This window comes from Xenopus laevis, chromosome 5L (assembly GCF_017654675.1).
Source record: "Xenopus laevis strain J_2021 chromosome 5L, Xenopus_laevis_v10.1, whole genome shotgun sequence".
Taxonomy (NCBI): domain Eukaryota; kingdom Metazoa; phylum Chordata; class Amphibia; order Anura; family Pipidae; genus Xenopus; species Xenopus laevis.
The window spans coordinates 153,011,403-153,038,534 of record NC_054379.1 but is presented as its reverse complement, the minus strand read 5'-3'; the positions used below and the strand labels follow the sequence as shown (position 1 = coordinate 153,038,534).

Below are 27,132 nucleotides of genomic sequence, written 5' to 3'. Positions count from 1 at the left end.
CAAGTACAAGCAAAGTACATTTTTAAAAAATTGGATTATTTGGATAAAATGGAGTCTATGGGAGATTGCCTTTCTGTTATTTGCAGATTTCTGGATAATGGATCCCATACCCGTATTTTAAAAAAACATCTTTATGATATTTGCAAATATGCTTAATAGCAACCATCTATGTCTTTACATCGCACCTATGTTTGTAAATCAGCCCCATTGTTTGTATTGGATCTCCAAGATAAATGGCTAAAGAGACTTTTTTTTTAGCTATAGAAATATATTTATATATATCAATATATTTTATACCTCAGACACCTGTCAATCACTTCAGTGCTCTGTGGTGAATCAAGCCTAGAAATATTGGGTTGCGATTTCCAGAGAAATAGGACTATTCGCTGGACCTTGCAGATGGTATAGCCACAATTTCCCGTTAAAGTGGACCTGTGACTCAGAGGCAAAAATCTGTATAATAAAAGACCTTTTCAAATTAAACATGAAATCCAATTTCTATTTTTTATTAAAGCATTCATAGCTGTTGTAAGCTCATTTTAAAATCTCAGCTGTCAATCAAGTATTGTCTGCCCCTCCTCTATGCCTTAGGCAGACAATTACTTTCACTTTCCATTCAGCACTTACTAGATATCACTGCTCTCCACACATTCCCCCGTTCTCTTTACCATTTAATTGTGTAGCCAGGGCATGGGGATGGACATCAGGTCCCCCATTCTGGTGCACAAACAAGATTCTGAGATGATACAAGGCTTGTCTTAATAACAGTGTCCCCAAAATGGCTCCTGCCTGCTTGTTATAATTATGAATTCCCAGACTGGAGGAAACAAGATTCAAATCATTTATACAGTTTAATTAAATTTTATTTTGCTTGACTAATGTGATAAAATAGGATTTGTTTGGGTGACGGGTCCCCTTTAAGTCTGTAGCTTCTGACAGATCTAGTTCTAAACAGCTGGAGGCAACTGCCTGATATTTATTTTATTGCTTGACTTCCTTTGTTTCATCCCTAGGTGCCTGCATCCATCTGAAAGACCAAGAGCTGGCACTTGCAGTTGAGTCTTGTCTTAAAGGACTCATGTTTGCCTTTTGTTGTGATAATCACCAGGATGAACGAATGCTGCAAAATATAATGTCAAGAGAATATCCACGAGGCAGAAGACCACAAATTATTGTCAACGAGTTTATCGATCATGTCTATGATGTTAGGCAAAGGTGAGGATTCTGTTGTTCACCTTTTACTGTAAGGATGTTATAGAAAGCCCTATTCTTAGCAACTTTCTAATTGGTCTTTTTTAAATATTTTATTTTATAGTATTTGAATTTGTCTTCAAACAAAAACAAATTAAATAGTCTTATACTATAAATGTCTAACAGTTTAGTAAAAACGTAACCACCTGTTTAACATGCTCCTGTAATGGTACATATCCCCATCTAATAGACTGGTATTTGCTTTATAAATTTAGACCATAGGAAGCATGGATTCTTTGATTAAGGGGACAAGCTTACCGCTTTATACGGTGGGTCCGGGTGCTCATGCCCCAGACCTTCAGCAAAGGGGGAACGACACACAAAACTTGAATAACGGGCAGGCACCACTCCAGAACACCAAAATCGATCAGTCGGTAGAATCCAGGAGCCCAAATTTTTTAATAGTACAAAAAGTCTTTATTTTACATTATGTATTAAAGATAAAAGCCTGACACGCTTCGTGTCCCCCAAGGACACTTAATCATAGGCTAACTTATTTATGATTAGGGATGCACCGAATCCCCTATTTGGGATTTGGCCGAATCCCCAAATCCTTGGTGATAGATTCGGCCGAATACTGAACCGAATCCGAACCCTAATTTGCATATGCAAATTAGGGGTAGGAAAGGAAAAAGTGGAAATAATTCTTCTTTTGTGACAGATTTCCAAACCTGCCTCTACTTTACATATGCAAATTAGGATTCGGTTCGGCCTGACACAAGGATTCGGGCGAATCCGAATCCTGCTGAAAAAGGCCGAATCCCGAACCGAATCCTGGATTCGGTGCATCCCTACTTATGATACATATATAATATTTAAAGGAAAAAGAGCCAATAGAAAATGTTTTTTGTTGTTGTAGCAAAACATTTTCTATTGGCTCTTTTTCCTTTAAATATTGTGTATGTATCATAAGTAAGTTAGCCTATGATTAAGTGTCCTTGGGGGACACGAAACTCGTCAGGCTTTTATCTTTTATACATAATGTAAAATAAAGACTTTTTGTACTATAAAAAATTTGTGCTCCTGGATTCTACTGAATGATCGATTTTGGTTCCGGAGTGGTGCCTGCCCGTTATTCAAGTTTTGTGTGGTATTTGCTCTATTTTGACTTTAAAAAATACAAACATTAGCAATCTTTGTAACTGCTCATGGTCTAGTTTTTTGCTTGCAAGGTTTGGGGGTAATATACGACATGTATGATTTTTTTTCCTGCCATGTTTACAGAGCCACATTTCATCCAGATCATCCAACTGTGCTGACTGCATTGGAAATCGACCATCCCGTAGTTACAAATTGCCTGATTGATATGAGAGGCATTGAGACGATATTAATAATTAAGGTAAGCATTAATAATGATGTAAAATGTCCCTCTAAATGCAATATTATAAATACTTCCAGGGAATGCATCTCGGCTGCGTGTGGATGTTAACATACGTTAAAGGAAAACTATACCCCTCAAACAATGTAGGTCTCTCTAAAAAGATATTGCATAAAACAACTCATATGTAAAACCCTGCTTCATGTAAATAAACCAGTTCATAATATACTTTTCTAGTAGTATGTGCCATTGGTTAATCCTAAATAGAAAATTGCCATTTTAAAAAATAAGGGCCGCCCCCTGGGATCGTATGATTCACAGTGCACACAAACAAACCAAACATGTTGGGTCACATGAGCCAATTAACAGACAGAGTTGTGTCTTTTGCTTCCACACTTCTTCCTGTTACAGTCAGAGCTGCAGTATTTCTGGTCAGGTGATCTCTGAGGCAGCACACAGACCATCACTAAATGGTGGTTCAAGGCAAGAGATGTAAAAGGGCAATATTTACTTAAATATATAGACCAGTTTGGTAAGATTCTTTAATATACCACTTAATATGATATAAACTATCTGTTGATTAAGTGTTCGTGTTGGGGGTATAGTTTTCCTTTAAGTGTGTTCATACACAGCTTTGTACATCTCTACATCATGAACTTCTGCAACAACATGACTGCCACCAGGGTTAAGCTCCTCTCACCAGGAGACAGGACACTGACAACTAAAACTCCTCCCCTTCAATATACATACCCTGTGCTTAAAGGAACAGTAACACCAAAAAATGAAAGTGTTTTTTCAGTGTCCTCAAGTCAGATGGACTCTGGTCTCTAGAGAGTCCCCACAAAAGGATTTTCAAGAGGTTCAGGCAGGATGACCTAACAATAATTCTCATGGCCCCCTTTTGGCTGAGAAGACTATGGTTTTCGGACTTAATCTCACTGGCAAACGGGAATTGCTTCCGGCTCGCCAAGACCTCATTCGTCAGGGTTCCATGTTGAAACCGCCATCCTAAAGCGCAAGGGCTTCTCTGATGGTGGTGTAGCTACTATGATCAAGGCCAGAAAGCAGCTGCCTTCTAGGGCTTACTACAGGGTGTGGAAGGTGTATTCTAATTGGTGCAAGGCAAATCAGGTCTCCTTTGAGCAGTTACACATAGCCAACATGTTTTTACAAAGTGGGCTGGATGGTGGAAATTATCTTCTTTCAAAATGTAGATGTTCTGCGTGCTTTTCTAGGAACACTTAGCCCTACGGGATGTTCTTCTGGTTAGGCAAAAAATTTGAAACCTTTCTCAAATCTTTCCTAACCAGAAGAACATCAGAACAACCTCTTTCTCCTGACAACTTCCTTGACTACTTGGTGGTCATACTGGTTGGAAATTAACCAGCAGGTGGCGCTGTTAACAAAATTCATTCGTATTAACAGTACATGTATCCTTTAATATCTTGGAACAAAAAATAAATAAATAATGAATGTACATTGCAAAAGTGCTTAGAATAGAACTCTCATCAATGTTACATTCACTTATTTTTAAGGTTTACTTATCCTTTTATCAGGCCATATACCTATAAAATCTTCGGTAAGCGGCGTGATGATCCTGACTGATATCCACTTACTATGAATATGGCTCAGTTCGTAAGAAGTATCCAGACAATAGATTTGCTTTAACGCTACACTGTTCCCAACTTTGAGTTTCAGGCTGGAATCCGTTTCCATTGCTACGGGCCCTCTTGCTGAGCCAACATACCCATTTGGGATTGGGAATGTCTGGACTATGCCCTAATTGGAAAAGCAACATCAAGCTTTGTGGTATAATAGGTTGCATTCATTTAATCTTTTTATATATTGTCTGCAGGGTAAGGACGAAGCAAGAGAAATAATGCAAAAAAGGGCTCCTCCCAGAAACTGCCGTGAGGCCTTTACAGGTGAAGGTGACCAGGTGTATACAAACCGTTACTATTCATCTGACAGTCGCAGGGCTACTCTCTTGAGTCGAGATGTTGAAGCAGAAATAAGGTTAGTTATTTATGGATTCCTTTTTATGTCACGGTTTCCTGCTTTTTGCTGTTTATGTTTCTCCTGTTCAGGGCCGCCATTAGAAATCACGGGGCCCCGTACAACAATTTTTGGGGCCCCCTGGGCCCCGCCCACACTGACGACCAAGCTCCACCCCATATCCCGCCCACTCCACATCGCAGTTAAAAGACCACACAGACATCAGTGCTAAAAAAGGAACCCCCCCCACAAGTTGTAAAAAGCTATTGATGGTCAGGGCCCCCTTATAAAAAATTGGGGCCCCAAAAAAAAATGTAAATTTTATTTATTTATTTTTTTTAAAAAAAAACATTGGTGGCAGGGGCCCCCCTTATAAGTTAAAAAAAACTTGGGGCCCCAACAAAAAAAATGTAAAAAAAAAAAACTGGTGGCAGGGGCCCCCTTATAAGTTAAAAAAAAATTGGGGCCCCAAAAAAAATGTTTTAAAAAAAAAGATTGGTGGCAGGGGCCTATAGAATATTAAAATAATACATTGGTGGCCAGGGGATTAAAATAAACAAAACACACAAACTGGTGTTCAGTAGAATTGAACTCATGGCTTCAGTACTTCAACTTCGCCTCCTTTCGTGACTTCGGGTCTTTTCACCGCTTCAGGACTTCAATTTCGGCTGTTTTCGTGACGTCGGGTCTTTGCGCTGCTTCAGGACTTCGGCTTCGGCTGTTTTCGTGACTTTGGGTCTTTTCGGCGCTTCGTGACTTCGGGACTTTTCGGCGCTTCGGCTTTTCGGCACTTCCGCATTCGGCAACGCAAGAGGCAAGACGTACGGCTCGGGCGCTCGTAAGGGGGGCCCGGATCTTCAAAAAATGCAGCGCTGCCGGGCCCCCCTTCATGCCCGGGCCCGGCACGCTTGTCCCCCCTGTCCCCCCCTGATGGCGGCCCTGCTCCTGTTAGCTGTGTGCATGTTGCCATCTGTGTTTCTGTATTCGCTTTTTTGCCTTTTATCTACTTGGAGTTACTGTACATTATCTACATAAGTAAAGCAAAATCCTGCAATCATCAGAAAAGACACCTTGAAAGTCACTTGGTAAATGAAAGCCTTGGGGATCTTTCCTGCGGCCATTAAAAAAAATAGTCATTAACATTCTTTCTTGGTCGGCAGCTTTTATTGTCCCATGTACTGCCACATAAAGAAACCATTGTGACTAAAATAATCATATTCATCATCATACGTAAAATATTCTTTACACTGTGGGGTCCGTTTACTAAAGTGCGTTAAAAATATTCGCACAATATATAGACAGAATTTTCGCCAAATATGTTATCGCCAGTTTACTAACCTGCGGTAAATATAAATTTGCGAATTTTCTTGCGCAAGAATAATTGTTCGCCAGTTATCGCATTCACTGAAAATAACGGTACGTACACATTAACGCATGGTTTACTAAACAGCGAAATGTGCTAAAGACAAAATTAACGCCAGAATATTCGCAAACTTTTACCGCCACCTATGTAGTGGCGTAAAAGTATTTTTTTCGCCAGAAAATTCTCAAGGGGCAGGAAATATCCCATAATACTGTTTTTTGTTACCCATCATTCTTTGCTGACAGGAGACAGATCTGTAGCTATTGCTGACAGCATGTTTTGGCTTCTGCTTCTTTCTGTTGCAACAGCAGCAGTTTCAGCTCAGAGTCGTATTATTGGCAGCGGCATCACAGTCCAAGGATTCGTCAGCGTCTACGCTTTTTTGGTTTCATTGTGATTGGCTACATTAAACTGTGCGTTTCTATGAAGCAAAGAGATTGATTGGTATCATTTCTTGTTTCTATGATTCTATTGGCAGAAGGGTTTATATGATGCATACATGTTTGATTGGTGTTACTCTGGTGATGTTGTTGGATGGTATAATCATCAGTCAATAAAGTTTATGAGTTTTAAAGATGCATTTCTGGCCATAAATTTCACAGTAAAAATTGCCATAATAACCGCCATAAAACAAGACTATTTTATAGCATAAATATTCGCAAAAACTTAATTTTTCGCCAGAAAATTCGCAACTCGCTAAAATTACCGCTAACGTAAGCTGGTTCATTAACGTAGTTACTGCAAGTGATCGCAATGACTTCTGAGCGCATCGCTGTTTAGTAAACTTAGTCGCTGCGAATATTCTGGCGTAAAAATATTCTCAGCGATAACATGCGGAAACTTAGTCAGATTTACCGCACTTTAGTAAACGGACCCCTGTGTCTGATAACATCTATATACACTAACAAACTGCAGTACGTGCAGGAGTCATTTTCCGAGGCTTAAGCTTTGTTACTACATTTAGTTTATTGTAAATTAAAGGGACTGTTCACCTTTAACCAAACTGTTAGTATGATGTAGAGGGTGATATTTTGAGGCAATTTGCAAATGGTTTTAATTTATTATTATTTGTGGTTTGCATTATTTAGCTTTTTTTTTTTTTTTTTAGTTTACACAACCCAGGTCATACTCTTAATCGGATGAGCTGCAGTTTAACTTTATTCGCAGCTTCATACTTAATGCTTTGGAGTTTTTATGTTTCCGTGCTAATATTTCAATTGGTTAGTTTCACACTTTTTAGAGCTAATTGTGTATATAAATAAAAATATTACTTTTTATTTTTTATTTTTGGTAACTTATTTTTTATCGACATTTTAAGATAATAGAAACATTTTTAAAGATAGCTTCATTCCTAGCATATGTATCAATAGATTGCAGCAAAAGTGGCTCAGTTTAGATCTAGGGCCTTTATAGCCTGTGATCTGTTTTATTTCAGCATTCAGTCTTTATCTCTAAATGCCACCGAGGTATAAAATAAACAGGTAACTGAAACTGATATTGAAACTTGGGTGCAAGTAGGTGCCAGTGTTACTCTATGTCAGGGATCCCCAACCATTTGAACCCATGAGCAACATTCAGAAGTAAAAGGAGTTGGGGAGCAACACAAGCATGAAAAATGTTCTTGGGCCTCCAAATAAGGGCTGTGATTGGTCATTTCATAGCCCATATGTGGATTATCAACCTACATTGAGACTCTGTTTGGCAGTACACCGGGTTTTTATGCAACCAAAACTTGCCTCCAAGCCTGGAATTCAAAATTAAGCACCTGCTTTGAGGCCACTGGCAGCAACATCCAAGGGGTTGAAGAGCAACATGTTGCTCATGAGCTACTGGTTGTGGATCATTGCTGTAGGTATAATACATCATTATAAGTCGGACTTAGAGCCTGGTCTCTGCTAGGCTTAGTGGGTCAGGGTGGTTGCCAGACCTCGTAACTCCCATATGGACCAAATATTAAGGTTCTGTCTTGTTTTGTGTGTGGGCAATACCCGCCTCAAAAGTTCTATTGCTGTTCACTCTGTTAATTATTTTGGTCAGTGTAGGCGTTGCTTGGTTTTTCCATTTGGTAGCAATCGTTAAACTAGTAGCTGTCAGGATTTAGTTGACCAAGGCTTACCCGCTTTTGCGTACTTGGGTATTCGTTTACCTAATCAAAGTAGGGATGCACCGAATCCAGGATTCGGTTCGGGATTCAGCTTTTTTCAGCAAGATTCGGATTCGGCCGAATCCTTGTGTCTGGCTGAACCGAATCCTAATTTGCATATGCAGATTAGGGACAGGAAGGGAAATCACTTGACTTTTCGTCATAAAATAAGGAAGTAAAACATTTTTCCCCGCTTTTTCTCCTTCCTGCCTCTAATTTGCATATGTTTATTTGGATTCAGTTCGGTATTCGGCCAAATCTTTCACAAAGGATTTGGGGATTCGGCCGAATCCCAAATAGCGGATTCGTGCATCCCTAAATAAAAGTATAATGGGGTCCATTAGCACTGGATGGAATATCAGTTGACTTCTTAGGTCTGTGACCTCTCTCCATAGGGGTTGGATAAATGGGCAGTCCCAGAAAATGTGCTGTAAAGGTACCTTGAGCTTCACAGTTGCTCCAGCAGAAAGGAGGGTGTTGTGGGAGCAGTTTGTGCAGTCTGTCTGGGGTATAGAACTGAAAGGTTAGAATTTTGTAGATATGTTCTCTTTGTTGTACGCAGGAGGATTTTTTAGCTTTTTATTCAGCAACTCTCCAGTTTGCATTTTCAGCAGTCTGGTTGCTATGGTTCCAAATTACCTTAGCAACTATGAACTCGTTTGAACAAGAGACAGGTGTATGAATAGAAAGATGAGTAATAAAAAGTAGCAGTAACAATAAATCTTTAGCCTTACAGAGCATTTGTTTTTTAGATGGGGTCCAATTTGAAAATGGAAAGAGTCAGAAGAAGAAAGCCAATCATTAAAAAACAAACAATCAAGACAAATTAAAAAGTAGATTTGAATTGGCCATTATATAACATACTAAAAGTTAACTTAAAGTTGAACCACCCCTTTAACATCTGAGAAAGTTTGTTTAGCTACTTTAACGTTTATTGGGGTGATTTCAGCTGTTTTTGTTGTCTGAGCTGCAAGTTCTGCCAGAAGCAGTTTAGCAGGAGCTTGTCTTTAGAAATGTATTCTACCCTAACTTACATTAAAAAAAATTTTTTCTTTAGTCATTTGGAGAAAGAGCTTAGAAACTTTGGATCCCAGATGGCTACGTTCCAGCAGCGTGCGCAGTCTGTAGATAAAGACATTAAGGAAAATGAAGGCATTCTGCGCCAGTATCATAACTCCAAGAAACAAATACAGGTAACCATCCTTTCTTCTGTTTAGCACCACTTGATAACAGTCTTTAATCACATTGTTTCCCGTAATATCAAGGTCACATGACCTTAAAGAGTAAATAGAGAACTCTTATGAACTCTTTTACAATTCTAGTTCTATAGCTCCTGCCCCATGAAGCAGAGGAGCATCAAGAGATTCCCGCAACAGTAATTTTAGGCTTTTGTCATTCTGCCGGAGCTGCTCGTTTTATATAGTGAATAAGTAAGGCGTATTGGGGAGCACCTCCCATCAAATAGAAAACAACCAAATAATTAAACCAATATAGAAAAGAAAAAGAATTTACCTATTGCTTTGCACCTTCCCATCCATTTTAGTCCGAAAACACAGTCATATGTCTACCCCACAACATGGGGCACATTTACTTAGCTCGAGTGAAGGATTAGAATGAGAAATACTTTGAATTTCGAAGTATTTGTTTGGCTACTTCGACCATCGAATTGGCTACTTCGACTTCGAATCGAACGAAAAAAATTTCCACTATTCCACCATTCAATAGTCGAAGTACTGTCTCTTTAAAAAAAAAAAAAACTTCGACCACCTACTTCGCCACCTAAAACCTACCGAGCACCAATGTTAGCCTATGGGGAAGGTCCCCATAGGCTTTCTAGGCAATTTGTGAGCGAAGGAATATCGGTCAATCGATGGATTAAAATACTTGAGGTCGTTCAATTTGAGCAATTTTTCTTTTTTTCTTTTTTTTTTTTTTTTTTTTTGAACGAATTGCGGTAAATCCTTTGACTTCAAAGTCGAAGGATTTAACTTTGATGGTCGAATATCGAGGGTATTTGACCCATAGTAAATGTGCCCCCATGTGTTAAAACATAACTTTTAATAAATATCATTAAGAAAGAAAGAGAGAGAAAAAAGTCCAGATTAACACCATTAAAAATAACGTATTTTTAATGGTGTTAATCTGGACTTTTTTCTTTCTCTTTCTTAATGATATTTATTAAAAGTTATGTTTTAACACATGTTGTGGGGTAGACATATGACTGTTTTTGGATTAAGAGGGATGGGAAGGTGCAAAGCAATAGGTCAATTCTTTTTTATATTCGTTTTATATTGTGTTTTATTCACAATATTCTCAGTGTGAAAACGGCTAATATCATGAAAATAGTAATAAAAATATATTATAAATTGCAAAAGTGCTTATAAGAGCACTCTCAGCATTTTTACATTTAGGTTTGTTTGGGCTGGGTTCTGTCTCCTTTAAAGGAGAACTAAAGTTTAATTAAAGCAATAGCTAGAACTTTTGTAAATTATGTCACAGTATGTGTGTCGCAGACACCTTCCAAGATGGTGACCCCCAGGTCCCATACCTGTATGTATATTCTAAAAACTGCACTCGCAGATCTTGCGAAAATTGAAAACCCCCCAAATATATAATTTTCACATATAAAGGTATAGGACCTGTTATCCAGAATGCTTGGGACCCCGGGCTTTACATATAATGCATATTTCCGAAATTTGGATCTTCATTGCTACTAGAAAATCATGTAAACATTAAATAAACCCAATAGGCTGGTTTTGCTTCCAATAAGGATTAATTATATCTTAGTTGGGATCAAGTACAAGCTACTGTTTTATTATTACAGAGAAAATGTAAATCCTTTTTAAAAATTTGGATAAAATGTACTACATGGGACAATGGCCTTCCTGACATTCCTGTATATAAAAACTAGAATCCATGATTCAGTTTGTGATTCAGCCTTTTTCAGCAGGATTTGGATTTGGCAGAATCCTTCTGCCCGGCCAAACCGAATCCTAAATCCCCCTGAATCCCAAACCGAATCCTTGATTCGGTGTATCCCTAGGGCATAGGGTACATTTTATCCAAATAATACAAATTCTTAAAAATGATTTCCTTTTTCTCTGTAATAATAAAACAGTAGCTTGTACTTGATCCCAACTAAGATATAATTAATCCTTATTGGAGGCAAACACATATACAAATTAGAGGCGGTAAGGGAATCTTATACTCTGTATCCCACATATATTGTAAATATCAATATATTGTAAAAATCAATGTGTCTCACTGCACTGTGCTGCAAAAGAAATTCTTATGTACTCCTGGTACAAAAGGCAATAAATAACGACTTGACATGACTTGAAATTGCGTGACTTTTTGTCACAAAACAAGGAACTAAAAAATGTTTTCCCTTTCTCACCGCTAATTTGCATATGCAAATTAGGATTCGGTTCTGTATTTAGCCAAATCTTTCACAAAGGATTCGGGGGTTTGGGGGAAACAAAGATCATCAGTTTGTGCTTTTATGGATGGGCTGCAGATCAAGGTGATTACAAAGCCCATCAAATGAAAACCCCTCCAAATGAAAACCCAGCATCCATACACACACCCGTCCCTACTTTCACATAAATTCTATATATACCCATATCTATACTAACTATAGAGTTTAGTATCACAATAGCCTTTGATATTATGTCTGTCCAAGAAATCATCCAAGTCCCTCTTATAGTCATTAACTGAATCAGCATCACAACATCACCCGGCAGTGCATTCCACAACCTCACTGTCCTGACTGTGAAGAACCCCCTACGTTGCTTCAAATGAAAGTTCTTTTCTTCTAGTCTAAAGGGGTGGCCTCTGGTATGGTGATCCACTTTATGGGTAAAAAGGTCCCCTGCTATTTGTCTATAATGGTACGACAGTAGCTCTAACCACAGTTTCCCAGACGGTGCTATGGCTTTCCGGTAAATCGGCAAAGACATGGCTACATTCAGGGAAAAGTATGGCTGCTTTATCGTAAATATTTCTATTCTGCTTTTATTCTCCTTTACTAAACTCCTCTAGTGCAAAATATATTGTCTCTCTTAATATGACTTAATAAAGCTGCCAGAATATGGAATTAATAGCTGGGAACAGGGATTCACACATTGCAGTTATCCAGCTGCTGCAGTAATCCAGCTCCAGCATCCTCCTAACTGCCTAAGGGACATCTCATAAAAGTACAGCTGGGCAGCCTCTGCCTGGATATCCTTACTGTCATATGAACTGCACCAGCTAATGTATTAATGATTTAGTATACCGTTACTGCCTTTCTTTCAACATTGTAGATTTTTACTTTCATGTATTCATTTAGCTTCAATGCAGCATGTGTGGATTAAAAGCAAACTATCGCGAAAATGTAATATACTCTTCCTCTAACTCTAAATACAATCAATTATTCTGAAATAATCAAGTTTATATTCACTATGCCTCTTGCAGCATCTGTTTCTCTTCATTCTCTCTTCATGCAGCAGTTGGGTGTCAGATATTCATTGACAGTTAGATCCAATATATCTTATAGGGGGGCTCCTTTTGCCTAGAAGATGTATTAGAACTCACTCTATTAAAATCACCAGACATCATGTCTCTCTACATGCAGGATTTGTGCAAAAGGCAGTTATTTTGTTTGTACTGGAATCAGTTATGTGAGTGAGCTCTAATACATCTGCTAGGAAAGGAAGCCCCCTATAAGATATATTGGATCATTCATCTGACACCCAACTGCTGCATGAAGAGAGAATGAAGAGAAACAGATGCTGAGAGAGGAATAGTGAAGATAAACTTGATTATTTCAGAAAAATGCTGAATTTTTAATTGATTGTATTTAGAAAGTTTCTTATTTCAGTATGAGGAAGCTTATATTAAATGTTCATTTTCGCAATAGTTCCCCTTTAAGGAAGAGTTCAGGCCTTTTGCACATGGATATTGTTATGGAACTGCCCTGCTGCAACTTTGTGATTTGATTCTGTTAGGACTGTCCTTTGCCTCATGTTTTTTATGTGCTATCAAGCGTCGTGATTAAAGCTTCTTTTTATGAAAGATACCGGGCAATGTAAAATCTGATCCAATTGTGCTGCAGAGCTTTTCAACAATCATAGATCACTTGGAGAACAGGAATCCCTGCAGCCTGTGAATGCAGTAGCGGGTTAGGAATGAGGTTAATTGCTCTGTGCTCATTTGAATTGAATTAACACAACATCCACCAATGTACACGAGGCATTTGGGAGACCTTAGAAATTCATCACGAATGCTGTAATGTGATGATAAACACTGCTGGTTATATTTTTCCTAGATAGACCACCGCCCATTGTTGGAACGTATATCAGAACTGGAGAATGTGGAAGAGCAGCCTTCCATAGACATCGCCACGCTGGTAAGACAAGGTCTTTTCTGGAGTCCGTACATGTTAAAGGAGAAGTAAAGCTTAACTAATAAAGTAGGCTAGAAATGTTGAACATTATGTTTTGTGCTTCTGTACCAGGCCAAGGCAACCAAAGCCCTTTAGCAGTAAAGATCTGTGTCTCCAAAGATGCCCCAGTAGCTCCCCATCTTCTTTTCTGCTGATTCACTGCACATGCTCTGTGCTGCTGTCACTTACTGAGCTTAGGGACCCACTCACAATATACAGTACACATAGAATAGAAATGTCACAATATAAGGCTGATTAGTAATTAATACAGATAATTACTACATGGCAGCACAGAAACCAGTACAATTAGCATCAGAATTTAATAATCAGCAAACCTGTAGCATCAGCTTATATTACAGGTGAAGCTCATTTTCTGCTGGATAATTAGTGACGAGCCCTAAGCTTAGCTTCTCGACAGCCAATCAGAGCCCACTGAGCATGTGAGTGTCACAGACACTTTCCAAGATGGTGACCCCCTGTGACAAGTTTGAAGTCCTGGATCATTGCTGCTATTGACAAGCTGAAACTTTAGGGTGGTGCAATAAGTTAAAGCAGAAGGAAAGGTTAAAACGAAGTAAGCATTATCAGAAAGGACTATATAAATACACCAGGAAACCCTCAAAGTAATGCTGCTCAGAGTCCTCTGTCAAAAGAAACACAGCGTTTCTTTCATTCTATTGTGTACACATGGGTTTCTGTATCCGACTTTCTGTTTTCAGCATACACCTCCAGGGCTAGGGCTTGAGCATGCTCGGTTTGCTCTTCTTTCCCTCCCATTTCCCACACCCTCCTCCTCCCCTGCTGTAATCTGATTCCAGAGCTATAAGTGAGCAGGGAGAGACTCAGGCAGGAAGTGATTTCACACTAAGCTAATACGGCAGCTGCTATCCTAAACAAACAGAGATTCTAGAGCTGTTTACTCAGGTATGGTAAAGCATTCTGCAGAATAAATATAGTGTTATAGCTTGCACTTTTGTGGCTTATCTATGTCAGGTCAAAGTTCAGGCAGGGTCAAAGTCCAGAAATCCATATAACACGATAATTAAAGCACCCAGGAATGTTCACAAACAAAACCCATACTGGGGCATTGAATGGGCGTCCTTATATCTGAATTTGGTGCCGGAGTCACAGCGCCTCTGCTACCTACATGGTATCTATGGGCACTGCCATCTTGGATTCGCTGCCGAAGGGAATAGACGCGCCGACTGGTGCTCGTGACAATCTATTGGCAACAAACTGCTGCGGTTGCTTTCCTTCTTCTTTAAGTATATTAAAACTGGCATTTTAGCCACATTCATTTTTAGGCTTTAGTTCTCCTTTAATGGCTTAATTATAATAGCCTGCATCGGGTTGGGTACCCATACAGTACCGGTAAAGTGGTCGTGTTTTGGGCAGAAAGTCCCTAAACGTGGGTAGTCAGTGGCTACCCTGGCCGATTAGAGGCTCACATTGCCCCCACCTTACCATGTTAAAAGTTTTCCTCTCACCTGGTTAATTCGCCTCCACAGTCACATAATTTCCAGTTTACGCGGGTCCCAGTACCGGTTAAAGTTTTGCCAAGGTTTGGGTTGCAGAGACAGGACTCTTGATAGAAGGCAAGTGAGTTTGGGTCGGGTTGTACGTTAGCTGGTCCAGGTTGTGCACATTTGCCCAACTGTACCCGCACAGGAGTCTCAGTCATTGGAACAAAAGTTTCATTTTTCGATTATATTTTTTTCCTTTTGCCTTGTTCTAACAGGAGGGTGAAGCAGAGGAAAACTTGAATAAAATAGAACTTGTTAAACAAGAGGTAGAACTGGCAAAGGAGAAAATGGGGAATTTGAAATCATTTCTAACAACGGCGGAGATTAATTATGAGGAAATAAAGAAGAAAATCAGCTCAGTGGCAGAGGTGGCTGAACCGGTGAAGGTATGCTTTCCATTTATTCTGAATGTTTCTCCTACTCAATTACTAATACTATTACTATTGAGTGCTGTTCTTAGATCTACCAGGCAGCTGTTATCTTGTGTTAGGGAGCTGCTATCTGGTTACCTTCCCATTGTTCTGTTGTTAGGCAGCTGGGGGGGGGAGGGAGGGGGGTGCAGTAAAGAGTGACTGAAGTTTATCAGAGCACAAGTCACATGACTGGGCGCAGCTGGGAAACTGACAATATGTCTAAACCCATGTCAGATTTCAAAATTAAATTAAAAAAAAATGTTTGCTCTTTTAAGAAAATGGATTTCAGTGCAGAATTCTGCTGGAGCTGCACTATTAACTGATGTGTTTTGAAAAAAAAAAAAATGTTTTCCCATGACCACAGTTTGTGAAAGATGATTTTGTAGTAATGGAGAATGATGACCCTGGCCAATCACTGCAATTTGTACACTACAGTGTATAAAAAAGTGTTGTGCATTCTATATTTCTGAAAAAAACATGAATTACTTAATGCAGGAAGACCTTCACAGAGTTGATCAAGAAGTGGAGAACTGCAAACGACATAGAAAGCACTATGAGGAAAAACTGAAGGAGCACTTAGACCGCATCCAAAAACGAAAGGAAGAAGTAGCAGCCAAAGAACAAGAGTTGGAGGTGAGATTCCTTATGCAGTGTAACACTCAGTATGTAAACCCAGCTCTCTGCATTAGATTCAGGGTATAACATTTAATTCAAATCTAGAAAATTAAATCACCACCCCTATGTGATTTTATCATGTCAAAGGGACTTGTGTTAAATCAGATTGCTACAGATTTGAGCACAAAATTGGGAGATAAATTGGAAGATACACATTTTTATGAGTAAGCAGAGTCTGTTTTTCCATAGTATTCCATAGTTTGTGAATGGATGGTGCGTCAGGCTGTGCTGATATATGAATCCTTGCTTGTTGTACTCATCATGTACATGCACTGGGCACAGTACAGGTATGGGATCCATTATCCAGCAACCAGTTATCCAGAAAGCTCTGAATTAAGGAAAGGCATCTTCCATAGACTCCATTTTATCCAAATAATCCAAAGTGATTTCCTTTTTCTCTGTATTAATAAAACAGTAGCTTGTACTTGATCCCAACTAAGATATAATTAATCCTTATTGGAAGCAAAACCAGCCTATTGGGTTTATTTAATGTTTGCCTGATTCTCTAGCAGAGTTAAGGTATGAAGATCCAAATAACAGAAAGATCCATTATCCGGAAAACCCCAGGTCCCGAGCATTCTCGATAACTGGTCCCTTAATTGTACAAGTATGAAAATGCAGCCCAGTGGAAATCACTGTTTAATTATTAGAGTATTGGCTTGCTAATAGAACGTTCCAGAATTTATCATATTTTGCTTTAGATCCCTGCACTCAGGCTATTGGAAAGCCTAGCAAGTTATCTCTACTATTGAGCAGTTCATTTAAAGGAGAACTAAACCCTTAAAACCAATATAGCTAAAATGCCATATTTTATATACTGAACTTATTGCACCAGCCTAAAATTTCGGCTTGTCAATAGCAGCAATGATCCAGGACTTCAAACTTGTCACAGGGGGTCACCATCTTGGAAAGTGTCTGTGACACTCACATGCTCAGTGGGCTCTGAGCAGCTGTTGAGAAGCTAAGCTTAGGGCTCGTCACTAATTATCAGACCATCAGAAAATCGTGGCTCAAGGCAAGAGATGTAAAAGGGCAAGATTTACTTAAAGATATATTCCAGTTTGGTAAGATTCTTTAATATGCCACTTCATTTGATAAAAAATCTTTTTCTCAAGTATTCATTTTGGGGGTATAGTATTCCTTTAAGAACAAACCTACAGACCCTATCTCGTACCTAACCCGGGGACTGCCTGTACATATAAACTTTATTTTATCATTATCATCTAAAAGGTAACATATTTCAAATGAGTAAAAAATTGTTTATTTGTTTAAACAGAATTTGATTTATGGAAGTAATGCAGTACATTCTTGTTGTTTCAGGTGAAAATCTCCCAGGCCAAATGTATCTGCCCAGAGCGAATAGAAGTCAGTAGAACTGCTAGAAGCCTAGACACCGAAATTAACCGGTTAAGAGAGAAAATAAACTCTGAAGAAGTTCTCCATGGAAACAGAGAGGAAATAATAAAGTAGGCAAATAGCCAGTCTTATTTCTCATTGGCCTTAGCAAATGAAATTCTTCATACGAGTTTCTCTTCAAGGGACGTTAACTTGTCTTCACATGTTCATGTTTGTATGTAACCAAAGGTTTAAAGGAAAACTATACCCCCTGAACAATGTAGGTCTCTATAAAAAGATATTTCATAAAACAGCTCATATCTAACTCTGCTTCATGTAAATAAACCATTTTCATAATAATATACTTTTTTTAGTAGTATGTGCCATTGGGTAATCCTAAATAGAAAATTGCCATTTTAGAAAAATAAGGGCCGCCCCTGGGATCGTATGATTCATGATGCACACAAACATCCCAAACAAACCATACTTGTTAGGTCACATGAGCCAATTAACAGCGAGTTGTGTCTTTTGCTTCCACACTTCTTCCTGTTACAGTTAGAGCTGCAGTATTTCTGGTCAGGTGATCTCTGAGGCAGCACACAGACCATCACAAAATGGTGGCTCAAGGCAAGAGATGTAGAAGGACATTATTGACTTAAATATATATTCCAGTTTAAGATTCTTTAATATGCCACTTAATATGATATAAACTTTCTGTTGCATAAGTATTCATTTTGGGGTATAGTTTTCCTTTTATATACTGAATACTGATACTTGGTGGGAGGAGCAGGTAGGATTTCTCTTCCGTGGTTAGAGGTGTGTGGGGTTCGGTTCTTTCCAGCAGTAGGCAAAGCACTTTTAGGAAAAAAGTTCTTGAGTTCTCATTTTAACCCAGTGTAGTTCTTCTCATCTTTCAGCGACTGCAAGTAGGTTATTATAGTTGCCAAAATAGAAACTTATGAACCAGAGGCTATTTATTCCCATGTGCTCCTGTTTTCTTTTCCCAAATGATGGTATGAGATCAGAGACGGCATGATCAAAGCTGATGAGCACAGTGGCCAGAGAAATGGCACGATTAAAGCAGATCTTAAAGTGGACCTGTCACCTACACATAAAAAGCTGCATAATTAAACTCCTTTGCAAATTAAACATGAAACACAAATTATTTTTTTCATTAAAACATCCATACCGGTTATAAAGGTGTTTAAATATCTGAGCTGTCAATCAAATATTATCTGCCCCGCCTCTATGCCTGAGGCATAGAGGTGGGGCAGTCAATTACTTTCACTTTCCATTCAGCACTTCCTAGATGTTGCTGCACTTCTTACATTGCCCTTTCCCTCCCAAAGCTCTATACCGTATATACTCGAGTATAAGACGAGTTTTTCAGCCCCCAAAATATGCTGAAAAACTCTACCTCGGCTTATACTCGGGTCAAGCGCAAAACCGGTCGCCGGCGTCTATGAATAGTCGCCGGCGTCCAAGAATAGTCGTCGGCGTCCGAGAATAGTCGCCGGCGTCAAGAAAAGTCTCCAAGAATGGTCGCCGGCATCCAAAAACAATGGTCGCCGGCACCTCCAATGGGAGCAGAAACCCTCAATTTTTTGAAAACTTACCAGAAGCTGCTGCATTTCTCACCCTAGGCTTATACTCGAGTCAATAAGCTTTCCCAGTTTTTGGAGGTAAAATTAGGTACCTCGGCTTATACTCGGGACGGCTTATACTCGAGTATATACGGTAATTATGTATGGCACTGTGTATGGGCATTAAGTTCCCCATTCTCGAGCTTACATAAGATTTTGGGGTGATACACAATTTATCTAAATAACAGTGTCCACAAAATGGCTGCTGCCTGCTTGGTGTGATTCCAAGAGTGAAGAAAACAAAATTTAAATAATAAATATAGTTTAAGTAAAGTTTATTTTGCTCAATTAACATGATATAAAAGAATTTGGAATTGTTTCTTAGGATGACAGGTCCCCTTTTAGCATGTCCAAACTTACTCAGATTTTGCAGCTGAGGATGCTGGGAGAGATTGGTGAATTTGTGTCTGTGTCTATATGATTTTGACTTTAAACGAATAATTGGTCCATTTAAATTGTCATTCAGTTTGCAGGTTGCTCTGTTTATTTCCCTGGATTTGTCAATCTCGTAATGTCTTCATCAGGTTGTGGAGAAGAACTAATTTGCACTTGCCAAGATAATTCGACTCTTGTACGGTGTCAGTTTGAATTAAAAATAGTGTGGCAGCCACTTTAGAGTGCTATTAGTTAGGATAAAGGTTCACTTTCTGTTTATGTACTGGGGAAGTACCTGCAAACTATCAATTTCATTTTCATTAAAAAAAATAATCACAAAAGTTGGGGAAAAAGAATTTCTTATGGAACTAGCATATTGCAAAATTATTTTTTTGCAGTTTATATTTGTTGAGGCTGTACAGTAACATTATTGTGTTGTTTCTGCTGCAAAGGCAATACCATGAAGCAAAAGAAAGGTATCAAGATGTGGAAGGCAAAGTCAAGCACCTGAAGAGGTTTATCAAATTGTTAGACGAAATTATGGCCCAGAGGTACAAGAGTTACCAGCAGTTTCGGAGGTAAGAACATTTCTACGTGTTCCCAAAGATAATTATTACCTTCGCAGTTTTGTTTGCTTTGAACATACCGGTAAGGAACTTGTTATCCAGAATGTTCGGGACCTGGGGTTTTCTGGATAACGGATCTTTCCGTAATTTGGATATACATAGATTAAAGGACCAGTAACATCAATTTTTTTTATTAAAAAATTCGTTGGTATGGAACGAAAAAAAAATTAAATCGCTAAAGTCTTTATTACGTAATAAGTTACCGAAACTCTGCTTGCGCTCCTCTTCAGAAAAGGCTATCCAGCGATCCGCTGCGCTCGTTTGCTCCTCCCTTCCTTCCTTATAGGAGATCGCCGGGGAGGAAAAATTGAGCGCCGCACGTTGGATCTACGCTCTGTCGCCTTTTCTGAAGAGTGCAAGTGGCGTTACAGTAAGTAATTTCTAGGGATGGGCGAATTTGACCTGTTCGTTATGCCAAAAATTTGCCGCCGACACCCATTAAAGTCTTTGGACGCGCGTCTTTTTTTTGATGCACAACGCCATACAAGTCTATGGGCGTCATTTTTGTGGCGAAGGAAGGTGAAAAAAACTGCCCATCCTTAGTTATTTCTTAATAAAGACTTAGCGATTTAAAAGTTTGTTGTCTTTGTTTTTTTGTTTTTTTTCATTCTATACTAACGAATTTTTTTTTTTTTTAAATGTATGTTACAAAACCTTTAAATCTACTAGAAAATCATGTAAATTTTAAATTGGATTATTATTGTAAACATTGGATTGTTTGATTATAATGGAGTCTATGAGAGACGGCCATTCCGTTATTCAGAGCTTTCTGGATAGTGAGTTTCCGGGTAATGGATTCCATACCTGTATTAAGCCGTTTATGCTAACTATAGATTCACTGTATAGTCTAGTGAGGTTATTTGATGTGCTGGTACCAAAATATTGGCTAAATAACAAAAACTTAAAATATGTAGCATAAACAAAATCCAGTTTGTGGAGACTTCGTAGTTCATACAAATATACATGTGAAATGACTGTACGCCACATGACTATACACCACAACAAAATTAAAGCCTAGACTAGAAATGCTGATTTTTATATACTGGACATAGCATTGCAAAGTTTCTCCGCCCTAAAATAGTAATGATCCAGGCCTTCAAAGTAGTCGCAGAGCTTGCCATGTTTTCAACTTTAGTTAGGCCATCTGTTGAGGGTCCGTGGCACTGCACATGCTCAGTGTGCTCTGGGAAGCTGCTGAGAAGTCGAGTTTAGGGGTTGTCCTATATCATCAAGCAGAAAATGTGGTTCATAGAAACTAGGGCTATTGCCTAAAACACAACGTGCTGCATTTCCAGCTCTAAAGGAACAGTTCAGTGTAAAAATAAAAACTGGGTAAATAGATAGGCTGTGCAAAATAAAAAATGTTTCTAATATAGTTAGTTAGCCACAAATGTAATGTATAAAGGCTGGAGTGACTGGATGTGTAACATAATAGCCAGAACACTACTTCCTGCTTTTCAGCTCTATAACTCTGAGTAAGTCAGGGACTTTAAAGGAGAATTCAACCTGTAATAAAAAAAAACCCTCCCCCCTACCCTGGGTAGAGCCCCCCCCCCCCCCGGCAAATGTCCCTAATTTTTTCCTCACCCCTCCATTCAGATTCGGGCCTCTGAATTCACGGCAGCTATCTTCTTTCTTCTGTCTTTTTTGTTGGAGTAAATTTCCAGGCCCGAAACAATGGGAATGCACCGAAAGTCCCGAAAAATTTTGAAAATTTTCGTGACTTTCGTCGCATGCGCATTTGTTCACGACCGGAAATTTACTCCAACTGCGCATGCGCCGAAAATGCCGTCAATACACGAAGATTACCGGATAAGAAGAAGATGGCTGCCATGAACTCCGAGGCAAGAATCTGCACGGAGGGGTGAGTAAAAAAATTTAGGGGCATTTGCCCAGAGGGGCAGGTAGGCTGGGGGGAGGAGGGTCTACCCAGTGTAGGGGGAGGGATTTTTTTTATTACAGGTTGAATTCTCCTTTAAGGGGGACCACATGGGACATAAATGTTCAGTGAGTTTGCAATTGCTCCTCAGCATTCAGCTCAGATTCAAAAGCAACAGTTATGACCCATGTGTCTTTTAGGTTTTGCTACTCTATACAAAATCGGGAGTCCATATTAATCAAACCAAGCCCACGGGACTTGCCCCAGTTCAAAAGGGCCATCAACTATAGAAAAATTTATATCAAAAAATGATATAAGTCCCAAAGCTTTCTTCAAGTAAAAAATATTAATTTATTGAAGTACATTTTAAAAGAATTAAAGCTGGTACATACTACCCGCCATATCCCACCTTACGCGTTTCGCACCCTCCGGCGCTTAGTCATAGGTGTGTCTATAAATTAATATTTTTTACTTGAAGAAAGCTTTGGGACTTATATCATTTTTTGATATAAATTTTTCTATCTTTTAGGTTTTGGGTAGCCGAGGATGAGTAGAATATACCGTATATACTCGAGTATAAGCAGAGTTTTTCAGCCCCCAAAATATGCTGAAAAACTCTACCTTGGCTTATACTCGGGACAAGCGCAAAAACGGTCACCGGCGTCTAAGAATAGTCGCCGGCACCTAAGAATAGTCGCCGGCGTCCAAGACTAGTCGCCAGCATCCAAGAATAGTCTCCAAGAATATTGGCCGCGTCCAAGAATGGTCGCCGGCATCCAAAAATGAGACGCCGGCACCTCCAATGGGAGCAGAAACCCTCAATTTTTTGATTGAAACTTACCAGAAGCTGCTGCATTTCTCACCCTAGGCTTATACTCGAGTCAATAAGCTTTCCCAGTTTTTGGAGGTAAAATTAGGTACCTCAGCTTATACTCGGGACGGCTTATACTCGAGTATATATGGTAACATTGCTTTATTAGCAGGCTCTCATGCAGCCATTACACAACAGTAACTTTCACTTTCAAGCTGTATGAAGTATGCACAGTATAAGTCTGGGCACAGTGACATCTACAGGCCATTTGTATAAACACCGCAGTGTCACTGATTGGTCACTGCCTGGTTAATTGGTTAAAAATTAATTACTATACTATTGGTATTATATTGAACAGCTAACTAGCTTTGAGTAGCCTTCTGCCTGTGATACTCAAAAAGCAAATGCCTAATTGTTGTGGCTCACAGCGCTGGCACAAACTTGCCAAATGTGGGCAAATAAACCAGCATTTATTGGCCAGTTTGGCTTGGTCTGAGATTGGCTTTTTGGGACAAATAATTTGCCAGAGCTCTGACGGTAGTGAATAAAGAAGATCAGAAGAAAGTTCTACAGGTATGGGACCTGATATCCAGAATGCTCGGGACCTGGGGTTTTCCGGATATGGATCTTTCCGTAATTTGGATCTTCATACCTTAAGTCTACTTTTGCTTCCATTAAGGATTAATTATATCTTAGTTGGGATCAAGTACAAGCTACTGTTTTATTATTACAGAAAAAATGGAAATCATTTTTAAATATTTGGATAAAATGGAGTCTATGGGAGATGGCCTTTCTGTAATTTGGAGCTTTCTGGATATCGGGATAATGGATCCTATACCTGTACAAGTAAATATTAGATAAGTGAGCTGTCACGACGCAGGATTGAAGCCCTTAATTAAGCAAACTAGTGATGTGTGTAATATGCCTGGCACAGACAATCTCCTCATTTTCTTTCCACACACTGTTGTTTCTTAAGATTCCAAAAGGACATTACATTTAGTCACAGCCAGATTTCCAATTAATTGATGTATCCAATACAATCTCTGCAAGGGGAATTACAAATAGTTACTTAACCTTGAATTCTTCCCCCATGCCCTTTATATTTTTCAATCTTTTTATGAGCTTCGGGAGAAGAAACACAAAACCTGATGTGAAATTAAATGAGCCCTCCTCCTGTCTAGAGCTGGGCCATGCACGTACCAATTAGAAAGATTCTTTGCACATGTATGGTGGCCTGATGATCATAAGAGATACTGTGGAGAGTGGTTGGTTCATTGATAGGGCAGGTTATCTTCGCAGATGGATACAGCACATGATTGGCCCGTGTATGGCCACCTTAAAGGGGTGGTTCACCTTTAAAAGAGAATCCAACTCGTAATAAAACCCCCCCCCCCCCTATCCTTCCCCCCAGCCTACCTGCCCCCCCCGGGCAAATGCCCCTAATTTTTTACTTACCCCTCCTTGCAGATTCAGGCCTTGGAGTTCACGGCAGCCATCTTCTTTCTTCAGTCTTTTTCGGATGTTTCGGCGCATGCGCAGTTGGAGTATATTTCCAGTCCCCAACCATTGTGCATGTGCCAAAAGTCATGAAAACTGGCGAAAATTTTTCCTAAATTTTCGTGACTTTCAGCGCATGCGCAGTTCGGGACTGGAAATTGACTCCAACTGCGCATGCACCAAAAATGACACGGTGATTATCGGAGAACAAGAAATGGCTGCTGTGAACTCCGAGGCCAGAATCTGTACGGAGGGGTAAGTAAAAAAAATTAGGGGCATTTGCCCGGGGGGGGGGGGCAGGTAGGCTGGGGGGCAGCAGGGAGGTTGGTGTACCCAGGGTAGGGGGGCAGGGGTTTTTTTTTATAGAATATCTAGTTCTAAGCAACTTTTCAATTGGTCTACATTGTTTTTTTTTTATAGTTTTTTTTTATTATTTGCATTTTTCTTTTAGCTCTTTCCAGGTTTCAAATGGAGGTCACTGACCCCATCTAAAAACAAATGCACTGTAAAGCTACAAATATATTGTTATGGCTACCTTTTATTAATTATCTCTTTATTCAGGCCTCTCTTATTCATACTTCAGTCTCGTATTCAAATCAATGCATGGTCGCTAGGGTAATTTGGAGCCTAGCAACCAGAAGACTGAAACTGCAAACTGGAGAGCTGCTGAATAAAAAGCTAAATAACTCAAAATCCACAAATAATAAAAAAATGGAACCCAATTGCAAATTGTCTCAGAATATAACTACATTACATAGGTGAACAACCCCTTTAAAACACTACAAAGGCAGGGAAAGTTTTGAACATTTAGCATCTTTAAATCTTTATAGATTCTCAAAATGTTTTTTACCTGTACTTTGTATTCGCCTCCCCAATTACAGGTGCCTTACTTTCCGGTGCAAGATTTACTTTGACTCATTGCTATCACAGAGGGCCTACTCTGGCAAGATAAACTTCGACCATAAGAATGAGACTCTCTCAATAACGGTAAGTCCATAAGGGGATACTGTCTCTGGGGGAAATTTTTTTTTACAAAACGCACCCGTTATTAGTGCTGCTCCAGCAGAATTCTGCACTGAAATCTGTTTTTTAAAAGAGCAAATTGATTTTTATATATTTAATTTTGAAATTTTCCATGTGGCTTGACATAGTGTCAGTTTCCCAGCTGCCCCCAGTCATGTGACTTGTGCTCTGATAAACTTCAGTCACTCTTTTTACTGCTGTACTGCAAGTTGGAGTGTTATCACCCCTCCCCCCCCCCCAGCAGCCCATCAGCAGCCTATCAACAGAACAATGGGCACCTAACCAGATAGCAGCTACCTGACATTTCTGCTGAAGGATTTGTTTGGATTGCTAAAATTGCTTTTTTTTCTGCTTCGGTGCTATTCTCATATCTACCACTAGTCGTGGTATAATACAATGGGATGGGGAGAAACAATATTTGTCTTAAAGGAACAGTAACATTGATACGTATTTTAAAGTAATGCAAACATAATGCAGTGTTGCCCTGCGCTGGTAAAACTGGTGTGTTTGCTTCAGAAACACTACTATTGGTTATATAAATAAGCTGCTATGTATAAATTGGGGCAGCCATTCAAAGGAGAAAAGGCTCAGGTTACACAGCAGATAAGCTCTGTAGAACATAATGGTGTTATCTGTTATCCACTATTTAACCTGTGCCATATAGACTTTTTTTCAATTTCCGCCATTGCTACACAGCAGCTTGTCACTGTTCCTTTAAAGCAGTTCCATCCTGAAGCGCTGGCTCTTTCTCAAAGCTCAGGATCAGGCTCAATACACTGAGATGGCTGCCTCTACATAAAAAGTAAACCATAAAAATCCTGACAGAATCCCTATACGAACGAATAAGTAGGTTAGCATAAACAATAATTATAGAAATGTTCTAGACCGATTCCTTCATAGTATCCCAGGGCTATTTCCATCTGTAAACCCTAGAACACATGGCAGGATAAATGCAGTGGCAATTCCATGTATAATACCTCACAGAACACCCTGTAGTAGAGACCTGCATTGTGTCTGGTTTCGGACAGAAAGTCCCCAATTCCCTGACCCCCTGCCAGGATTTCAGAAACTGTTAAACAGCTGGATTTCAGCATAGAAAATGGCACAAACAGGTAACTGTGATGGGTATATTAGGGGTTTCTGTGTTATGTGGCCTCTTTATCAAATTTTGGTTTTAGAGTTCCCCTTTAAGACAACAGAGGTTAATATAGTGGCATACATTTATCCACCATTAGGTGGTGCTGTTGTACATGGAACATATTTCCCATGTTTTCAGCAATGATCTTTCTGGTTAAAACTGCTGGCAGCAAAGGAGCTATAATCTGTGTTATGATCATTGGGATTTGAAGGCTATCAAAACATTTGTTGATGAGTTCCAGGCTCAAATGCTTTCTCGTTTTTTCAAGGAAATCAGCCTAAAAGATTGGTTTGGCATTCACGTGTTAATTGGCAGCCCAATCTCGTGACATTTAACAGCACAATAATTGCCCTGGCTCATATTATACCCAACACAATTCTCATTTGTACAGCACATCAGTCTCGGCTGCAGTAGGTTTGTAGTGAGGTATACGGGACTTCAGATCTAGCTACGATAATCTCTAATGTAGTATACAGTGTATTATCCAGGCTGTGCTAAAGCTGTTATATGGGACACTGTACATTAGTCCCACATACACTAGATCGTAGGGTGATGTACAGTGGAGAGTGGAAAGAGACTGCCACTCCCAAACTCTTGGGGTTGTTCGCCTTTAAATTAACTTTCAGTATTATGTAGAGAGTGATATTCTGAGACGTTTAGTAATTGGTTTTAATTTTTTGTTATTTGTGATTTTTGAGT

General features: G+C 39.3%; 1 protein-coding gene across 1 annotated transcript in view; it reads left to right on the top strand.

Annotated features, from left to right (window-relative positions):
- Positions 1–27,132, top strand: part of smc6.1.L (structural maintenance of chromosomes 6, gene 1 L homeolog) — a 70,040-nt gene that overhangs the window by 24,908 nt on the left and 18,000 nt on the right. The window contains 10 exon segments of the mRNA NM_001090081.1: positions 1,014–1,215; positions 2,476–2,590; positions 4,425–4,585; positions 9,128–9,263; positions 13,379–13,459; positions 15,234–15,404; positions 15,927–16,064; positions 17,427–17,572; positions 19,912–20,037; positions 25,154–25,259. Coding sequence (NP_001083550.1) covers positions 1,014–1,215; positions 2,476–2,590; positions 4,425–4,585; positions 9,128–9,263; positions 13,379–13,459; positions 15,234–15,404; positions 15,927–16,064; positions 17,427–17,572; positions 19,912–20,037; positions 25,154–25,259 — 1,382 coding nt within the window.